At 52.7% G+C, this 9,538-nt stretch overlaps 1 protein-coding gene across 1 annotated transcript; it reads left to right on the top strand.

The window, feature by feature from the left end:
• Nucleotides 1-236: 236 nt before the first annotated feature.
• Nucleotides 237-8,976, top strand: TRARG1 (trafficking regulator of GLUT4 (SLC2A4) 1). The gene is made up of 3 exons (XM_067309527.1): nucleotides 237-632; nucleotides 7,489-7,621; nucleotides 8,259-8,976. The coding sequence occupies exons 1-3, from the start codon at nucleotides 237-239 to the stop codon at nucleotides 8,264-8,266; spliced, it is 537 nt and encodes a 178-aa protein (XP_067165628.1). The 3' UTR covers nucleotides 8,267-8,976.
• The last annotated feature ends 562 nt before the right edge of the window (nucleotides 8,977-9,538 follow it).

Raw genomic sequence — 9,538 nt, 5'->3', positions numbered from 1 at the left:
CATCCCGGCAGCAGCCGGGAGAGGCGGCGCCGTCCGCAGCGGCCGGGCGGGGGCCGAGCGCGGCGCGGGCCGGGCGGGGGGGGGCCGGGGACACCCCGGGGGCGGTGCGCGGCCCCGATCCTGCCCCGGGGGCCGAGCCGGGCTGGCCCCTCCCCCGGCACGGCCTCCCGCGGGGCGGCGGGCCCCGGGCGCAGAGCGGCGGCGGCGGGGGCGCTCGGAGCCCGCTCCGCCGGGCCATGGCGAGCGGCAACGCCGCGCCCGGGGGCCCGGGCCCGGGCTCGGGCTCGGGCTCCACGCTGCCCGCCCGCTCCCTGGAGACCGAGAAGCTGCTGGCGGCGCCCGAGGGCCGGGAGGAGAAGGGCCTGCGGGGCTCCAAGTCCTTCTCGGCCGCGCTGCCCGGCGAGGCGGAGCGCAACGGGCACGGGCTCACCTACAAGTCGGTGTCGGTCGGGCACCTGGAGGCGGCCCCGCTCTCGCCGTCCCGGCTCAGCCTGGGCCGAGCCTCCTCCACGGCCACCAGCACGGCGGCGCCGGAGGAGGGCCGCCCGGGGGACTACCTGGTGCTCGCCATCTTCTCCTGCTTCTGCCCCGTCTGGCCCATCAACATCGTGGCCCTCGTCTTCTCCATCATGGTGAGTGCGGCTCCGCCCGGGCCCTCGACGGCGCGGCCGGGGCTAGCGGCGGGGCGGGGGCGCGGGGCCGCCCCGGGAGCTGTCCGCGGTGCTGCGCCCGCCGGGTCCGGGGAGCACCGGGGCGCGCGGCGGGGACCGGGGACCGGGGGGCACGGGGACACCGGGGCACACGGAGGGGGCCGGGGGGCACGGGGACACCGGGGCACACGGAGGGGGCCGGGCCCCACGGCGGGGCTGGGCTGGGAGGAGGCTGCACAGCTCCGGCAGCTCAGCCGGGCGTCGGCGACAGGGCTCGGCTCCCCCGGGACGCGGCGGTCGGGGTCCGGCGAGGGGGCGGCGGAGCGGGGCCGAGCTGGGGAAGCGGCTCCCGTGCCCGGCGGGACGGAGCGGGGCAGGCCCTCGCACGCCAGGAAAACCCGCAGCCCGGGCCTTGGGACCGGGAGGGGGGCGGGAGCCAGGGCTGGACGCGTTGCCCCCCGCCCCGCCGGCGCCCCCCGGGCAGACGGTCCCTCTGCCGGCAGCCGCTGCCGTGCCTGGAGCCCGGTTCCCCGCGTTCCCCCAGGAAGGGGACGCGAGGCAAAGCCAGGACAAGGGCTCTCCCCGCGCACCCCTTAGCAGCGAGCCCACCCCTGCAGCGCCGGGAGACCCTGCCAGTCCCTGCTGGCTGTGAGCTAGGTCCTGTTCTCAGACACTTCGAAGGAACTGGCTGCACCTGCAGCCTTTTTTAGTTGCCCTAAAGCAGCAATTTTCTGCTTAAAATATCCCCCACATCTCGGCAAATACCCCAACATCAGAGCAGGGGAGAATAAAGCCAAGCAGCCTCCCATCCTGCTCAGGTACAGGTGGCTCCACGCTCCCAGATCAGTCAGCAGAACCTCACAAGTACGGCCACCTCCTTACCCCCAAGGAAGGAGCCCTGCTGCTTTACATGCCCCTTGGTACCTTTTATGCTCTTGATTTGCATTCGAGGCAAATGTCTCCTTTGAAAATCAGCTCAGGGAACGCAATTGCCTGCTTACGGCACAGAAATACACCAAGGGGCATATGGAGTCAGCACTTCCCCCAAAGCCAGTAACAACTTGAAGAGTCAGACACCAGCAGGTGCTATAGAGAGCCCTGTAGAAAGCCCAGTTTCCATTTTGAGGAGCTATCCATTTCCGTAGGTGCCAGCTGCCATCTGCATGGCACAGTTGCATGGTGGAGTCTGTTTAGCCAGCATATGGGTAAGCCAGGCTCAGCCGTGTTTGGCTTTGCACTGCGACAAGAGGGAAAGCAGACGGGTATTGCATATCCATGGGAATAAGCAAGGTCTCTCACGGGGATTTTCCAGCCACATCAGCCTTCATGCAAAGTAGCTTCTCAGAGTCTCCTCTGTGGGTGTTAGAACCTCCAGCACAGCAGGGATGTGCCTTGGGCCTGGGGTGGCTTTTCAAACACACACACACACACAAGCCCCATGGAGTAGAAGAAGAAACGAGGAGGAGGTTGGCATCGCTAGCCTGTGACGCGCTGACGTGTCCTTACCGTGTTAAACACAAAGGGCGGCAGTACCAACAGGCCAGTAAGACACTTGGCTTTCCTGCTGGCCTCTGCTTCTGAGGACCTTGAAAACCTCACCCAGCCACCGCTCACGCAGAGCTAGGGAGCTCTGCGGAGGGAAGGGGGACACCTAGCCCCAGCCCTCTGGAGCCTCCAAGGCAGAAGGTGCACCCAGATGAGCTGTTTTCCGGGACAAGATTTCTAGCATGCACGGCATGTTATGAGCCAGTGCTCATCCTCTGGACCCTTCCCAGCCACACTGTCCCTCTGCGGGGACGCTCAGTTTATTACTGCCATTTCTCTTTGGCCATGCCTGGGTCCACCCCACACCCCAACACCATCTGCCAGCCCGCGGACTCCCGCATGGCTCTAGGACGAGGAGTGATCCTGGCTCCACACTAACCATGGGGAGCCAGGAAACATTATCTGACTAATTCCTCCTGAAGACAGGAATAGCTTTCAGGGCGTTAGCTGGCGTTTCACCTGCTGGGGATGAATTTAGTGACTACCGAGACTCCCAAAGGCGCGGGTGTCCCCACAGCATAAAAACTGGGGGTTCCTGAGCACCCGCAAATCTGAGCAGGAACCAGGCTTTTACCATCGCCGGCACCTGGGGAAGAGCCTCCCCGCCAGGCTCCGAGCCTCGCTCGCAGCCAGGGAGGGGGGAGGCACTTCTACAATGTGCTGACTTTCTTTTAGCTCTGCAATTGTATTTTTCTTTCTTAAGTCAATGCTTTTTGCACATGAAAGCTTTTCTGGGCAATGAGCAGCAGAGAGGAAAGCAAATGAATGCTTTTGGACGTAGAGTCTCATAAATCATTTTTCAAAAGCTGCTCTCAGATCCGAGCAGGGCCTATGGCCAGAGGTAGAAAAAAAAAATCTGCTGTAGCCCCCAATCTTTCCCTGCTTACGCTGGTCTCATGGATATGAGTAATCTGCGGGCTGCTCCACTGACCCTCGGATGTGTTTTCTTGACAAAGCGAGGACCAGTTACGGCGATTCCTGGCCTGGCTGCACAACGGGGCTTGGGTTCCTCCCAGCCCCCCGTGCTGGTGGCCGCGAGCGCAGGAGGAGCTCTGCAGGAGCAGTCGCACGAGGAGAGCAGGGCAGGGCCCACGGCGCGCACACACACACACACACACACACACACACGCTTCATTTCTTGAAGCCCTTCCCCTTACTACCAAAGCACAGCCCCGTGGTGGGGGTGGAGGTGCGGAGGTCACCAAACGGCGCCCAGCAACACCCAGAACGGCTTAGGTGAAGTGAGAAAGAAATGTAAATCCAGCCAGAAACAGCATAAAGTAAAGCCAAGTGCAATTCTGCACAGCATCTGGTGTCCAAAATAAGTACTGTCATTATAGAAAGATGTAGGAGAAGTCAAACTATCCTTACTCATTTTAAATTATATATTCATATATCCAAGCGTGATGTTGACTTACACCTCTCAGAATGCTTTCTCCAAGAAAATGGAAACCTTAAGTATTAATGATTTATTCAGAATAAATGGTGGAAGCCAGCCGAGCACATCCGAAGCTGGCTGCTAAATTGTGAAAGATTGCAGGGAGGAGGATGTGACGATTTGTCTTCTCTGTCCCTGGGACTAGCACAAAAAGCAATTGCCTTAATTTGCAACAAGAAGACTTGGCTTAACTAATAGGTTAACACCTTCTGAACAGGAACTTGAGCAGATATCAGTTTGAAAACAGATAATATTAACGTCTCTTTTGGATCATCTACACATACCTGACTCCATGCATGCTGATGTAAAGTGTGTCCCTTCCAGCCCTACTCCCAGGGTTGCTCATATTTTCTTAATACTCCATTGTAATAGTAAGTTCTTTGATACACCTACTGACACACTCCCCCTCAGCCCTCGAGCATTTTTTAAGATATTCTGCCTCTGCAATCCTGATTAATAAACAAAACGTTCATGTTTTTATGTAGAAAGCAAAACAAAGGATTACTGATACTAGACAGCGATAATCAAACCGCTCCACTCCAATGAATAATATATGTACAGTAACAAATGCTTGCTAAACACTCCATGCAAATGCTGGTGTTTTTCATAATTGTCCAGGATAAATGAGCAGTAAACATTTCCAGAAGCTGTAGTGATAAATATGTCAAATTTGTTAGCCCATATATTTTCCCTAGAAGAAAGCTAAAACTGAGAGTATGTTTCACTGCAATCTAACCCACACCCTGCAAAAATATTACACTTCTGTTAGGAAAATCTGAGCCTACAAAAATCTAAAATGTTAAAAATTGTCAGTGAGCAGTTAAGGGATCCTGTCAATCCCTACACTGCTGTATTCTCCCCATCTCTCCCCATCATCCCATGAGGCTTAATTTTGTCACCCTGCTCTGTAATGAAAATAGGCTCTTGGCTGCACACGGTTGATTTTAGATATTGTCTGTCAAACATGCTGTAGAGTCCAAAAGGAATAAGGTCATGAGCTCTATCATGTCAGGTGTTGTGGAAGTTATTGTACAGCGTGATGTGTTAGGGGAGCAGGACATTTGGGGGAAGGCAGCGGCATCGCCCATTTGAGGCTCCAGTACATGTTATTTGCACGGTGATGCCGACTGAGACATATATATGCAAATCTTAAAAACCGCATTTTAACCACCCGAGCACTGCGGACCGGCAGCTGGCACGCAGAGGGGGCTCGGGGGGCACTTCTCCTCTGCCGTATCGTGCTGCTGTCTAGCGTGGAGAAAGAGGGTGGTGATGTTAAAGCACGGTGAATGGGAAATGCGGTAGTAACATCCAGCATGCATTAGTCTGAATGGTTTTTTTTTTTTTTTCAATGTAACGTAGCATTCGCATGATGAGCCAGGGTTAGCACTAGGCAGTTACATGGCAGCGGAGCTGAGCTAGGCCTCCTGACTGTTCATTTTCATTTTTTTAAACATGTGAAAGGGACCCTTTACAGTGCAGTTGTTATTTCTGAGATATACATTTTTTGAAAGGAAAGTGGGATTGTTTTGATACACTCCATCTTGAATTCTTTTTAACTAGCTTATTTTTTTACTCACAATTTTCCTAGTTTTCTTTTTAAAAGCCACCTTCCAAAACCACGCGTTGGAGCGCGGCAGCAGGCTGCAGAGAGCTGCTGTGCTTGGACCGGCTCAGCAGACTGCTCCCGCTCCTCTCCGGAGACCCAAGGCTCGGCCAGGGCAGGCACGGCCGGAGCTGCATGAGGGCAGGGGAAGAAAGCTTTAACCCATGTGCGAATGCTAAGTACTTAAAAATATCTCTAAAAGACAGCACAAGATTAACAGTTTCAAGGTGGTTAAGATACCTACAAAACCCTGGTCCCAGTGAGGTTGAGGGGAATTTTGCCAGACTCCTCCATGAGGTCAAGGTGTTGACCCTGTTCCCCTGCTCCAAGCCTTCCCAAACATGCGAGAATTTTACCAATGGATCTTAAAACTCCTTATCCAATTTCCTGCCCTCCAAAAACCCTTTCTGATTGTTTTCGTCTGAGGCAAAAGGTTCCCCGTGTGAATTCGGGAAGACTGCTTTCCCGTGGGGAGAGTCATGCCGGGCACGTACTGCCCAGCTCATCCTGAGAAGGGAGCTTCTGTTTTGCTGATGGAGAGACTCCAGCCTCTCCATCACACGCGCCATGAATGCTGACGCACTGTGAGTAATTTAACCGTAATAACCTCACTGTCGTACTGCTCAACTGCCCTTCTGCTAAGTGCTAGGTCCTCACCCAGCCAAATGCAGGAAGCCTAGCGCACTCATTTCGACAGGCTGAGGAGCACTTTGTGTTCCTCTATCAGCAGTAATGCTCTTCCCTCACCAGGAATTTTTGGTTTCAGTATTTTTCACTTGGGAACCAAATTACTGCCGATTACAAGGGCAAGAAGTAAGATCATTCCTTATTTAATCACTTACTCTGAAGGTTTATGATGCATCTAATTGTACTTGTGTATTATACTTTTTCTGATGAGCCTTGTGCTTGGTCCTCAGGTTTCTGAGTGCGCTTAGCGCAGGTAGAGTCTTCTCTCACCTAGCTGGTGGGCAGTTTTGTTGAGCGCAGGGCAGTGAAACAGCTGATAATGAGACTCAGAGGAGTCAGGCCACAGTATCACCCTTGCTGCCCTGTCGGACACTAGGCAAGATCTTGGAGAGCCCACAGCGAGCTATGGAAGAACATGTGCAGCTGTAGTGGGCAGACCACTATCAAGCACCAGAGGAGCCCCAGGATCTAGGTCTCCAGCAGTCTCCTTGATGGCCAGCCTTGACAGAGCTGGGGACAGTGAAAACCAATGCGGTTTTTGTGGGACAGTTTAAGAGAAACTCCAAGTTGCGTTCTCTGGCCCCTGTGGGTTGCCACTTCTTCCCAAAAACAAGGATCGCTGCAATTCATCCCACTAAGAGGCTGCAGCCTTCAGGCTCCAGTTATGATGCCGGTGCCAACAAAACATCAGCATGAGGCAAGCCCCATTCTAGCTCCATCGCTTGGGGATCCCTATTAATGAACCTACACACAATAATTTCCAGCTGCCTACCAGCAAGCTCCCCCTGCCCCCTTCCTCATACTTGCCATAGCTAGAGAGTCCTTCTGTTTAGTTTTAGAGTAGAGGAAAGCTTTCACTGAACTGCATGAAGAAATCAATAGAGCAGCAGGGGAAAACACAGTGAAACCAGAAGCAGAGCAGAGAAGCTATAGGGACTATTCCTTCCCTCCCTACAGCTGGCATAAGAGCAAGAAAACACTGTAGGAGGACTGCATTCAAAACCAGAGATGACAAACACAAGCTATGCAAGTCGATGTAGAAACTCGGGGTAATGCAGAGGCACCAAAGTGCATCCTAGCACAGGACGAAGTGCAGCGGTACCTATGGGGCATGCAGTCCCTCTTCAGAGGCCCCCTACAAGTGAGCTGCTCTGGGGACTGAAGTAAAGAATTTCAGCTTTTTTTCCATAAAGACAAAGAGAAGTTCCTGTTAGCTGGGGCTTCACTATGCCTCGTATCCTGCACTGGGATACTACACTCTTTCTTAGTCACACCAATAAAAAAAGACTTGAGTCAGTGTAGCCTCTACCCAGGGAAAGCAGAACAACAGACATGCCAGTCAGGCCAGTCCAGAGCAGTTCAGTTTAGCAGGATAATACAGGTTGTCAAGGACCTGGGCTTGCAGATGGGATACTTATGCTGTTCCGTGAGAGCCGAGGACTGTAAATCCAGACCCACGTGCTAATGCAGTAGCTCTCGTTTTGGGGGTTACAGCCAGAGAATCACCAGAGAGTCGTGACCGCTCTCCAGACCGCGTTTCTGTGTTTGTGTTTCTCCACCAGTCGAGGAACAGCGGGCAGCAGGGGGACATGGATGGAGCCCGACGCCTCGGCCGCATGGCCAGGCTGCTCAGCACCGTCTCCATTATCCTGGGGACCATCATCATCGTGCTCTACGTGTCACTCAGTGTCAGAGGTAACATCTCCTTCCCTTTTCCCCAGCCTGGCTAGAGCGGGGACTCCATGTCACTCCTTGCGTGCTGCCTCCAGCACACCATTTGTAAGAGACACTAGCCTACATCCCCAGGGCAGGTGGCACGTTGTTCCCAGGGGAACTGAAGAGTCAGGACACTAAGCACCTGTACGATCCTGGCTAGTGTGTCCAGACCCTAACTGCACACATGCATGCAAAAAACCTTGGAGAACAGGTTACTTGTAGCAGCAGTAGACACTGTTCAAATGACCAGAATGGAAGGTCCTTCCTATGGTGACCCATAACGCACTAGTGACCATACTAAATCTCCCAGACGAAAATTAGTTTGGCTGGGGCTGCAGGTCTTACCCTGATCAAGGTTGTGATGGGTTTAGAAGCATGGTAGTGGGGTAAAACAGAAGTGATTCAGCACACAAATCTATCTGCCTAGAACTGCAATCCCAAAAATGTTTGGAGAAACTCCCAAACACAAGCCCACCTGCCAAAACCAGCAGTGCTGCTTAGGCAAACAGCAAAACCTCACATCTAGCACACTTGAACACCCAGAGCCCAAACCAAGAGCATAAGGGAAATATCTATGACTATTGGAAGCTGCCCTAAGACTCTCTTTGTTTTACAGTTTCCTAGAAGACATTTCAGCATGCAAATACCTCGAAGAGGAAGAAGACAACTTTCCTTTTGGGGTTTTTACTTTCAGCCTTGCAACAAAAATTGTCACAGTATAGGTGGACAGCCCTGGGAAAAGTCTGCTCTGGAGCGCCATCTGAAGAAATGCATGCATCTACTTCACAACCTCTTGGAAGATGATTTTGTACAAAACTAAAGGATTGGATAATAAATTGCAACAAGCAATGGGAAAGAATATCAGATCCCGAGCGGAGCGGAGAAGGGGGAAATCCACTACCTCATTCCCCTCCAGCAAAACTCATGGAGTGGGGAGACAACTATCGGCAAAATACAAGAAGAGGAGAGATTTTCAAGAATGAAGCTTATTTTAAAGAAAATTTAAGGCGAGAACAGGACACTTGGAGGAGTCCTCCTGGGAATTTTGGCACAAGCTACTGTATTTTGGGAGGGGTTGCTGGTTTTTAAATTGTCAAATTCTCTGTCTCTACAAAAAAAGCTCAAACTGCCATCAGGAGAAGAAATCTGTTCCACGGAGGAGGAGGGAGAGCAGAACTGCAGAAGAAACAGCTCTGCTCTGAACAACACACAGCTATAAAAGCTGGAGGATGTGGTGGGTGTTTTTGTATTTTTGTTGAAAAAAAGAGACAATGACCATTTGCATGCCTTTGGGAATGTTCTCCGTGTCCGTTCATACAAGCTCTTTTATCACTTACAGCATATCTCAGAGCTGGGAGAGCAGGATGTTGCTGCATGAAAACGCCAGGCTCCTCCTCACCCGGATCCCATGTTGGGGTTTTTAATGGAAGGAAAAATGTTTTCTCTGTGAAACCACACATTTCTTTTTCTCTGTGCACCCAAAGTGAGGTTAATACGTGTGGCGCTGAGAAAAGGGCCTGGTTAATCTGTGGCAGCAGCACCAAGGCACAGAGAGCCCATTCCACCCTCTTAAGCATTCATGTCATGTCATGTCTGTCACAGAAAAGCTAAAGTGTGACCCAGACTCCATCAGTGGCAGTGCTGATCTCCCCTGATCCTTCTGGGCTTCAGCTTAGGAATGACCAGGGAGATTTTCAGAGGCACAGAGGAGTTTAAGACCCCTGCTCCTCTCCCTAAATCCCTCGCTCTCTTCCACATCCCTGAATATCTCCAGCATTCCAGGAGCTGGCTGGGGTCAATTCCACAGATATTATTTTTTAATGTTTTATATTTAAAAAAAATAGACTTTGCTCTTCCAGATCTGCATAACTGCACTCCCCCCTCCACCAAGTCTTC

The sequence above is a fragment of the Apteryx mantelli genome, chromosome 22 (genome assembly GCF_036417845.1).
Source record: "Apteryx mantelli isolate bAptMan1 chromosome 22, bAptMan1.hap1, whole genome shotgun sequence".
Lineage (NCBI taxonomy): Eukaryota > Metazoa > Chordata > Aves > Apterygiformes > Apterygidae > Apteryx > Apteryx mantelli.
This window is presented reverse-complemented; position numbering and strand designations above follow the sequence as displayed.

Bases quoted from the DNA above. Each gene is read 5' to 3' on its own strand.
- TRARG1 (XM_067309527.1), top strand. From the start codon at position 237: ATGGCGAGCGGCAACGCCGCGCCCGGGGGCCCGGGCCCGGGCTCGGGC. The intron at 633-7,488 runs GTGAGTGCGGCT...TTTCTCCACCAG, and splicing joins CCCTCGTCTTCTCCATCATG to TCGAGGAACAGCGGGCAGCA.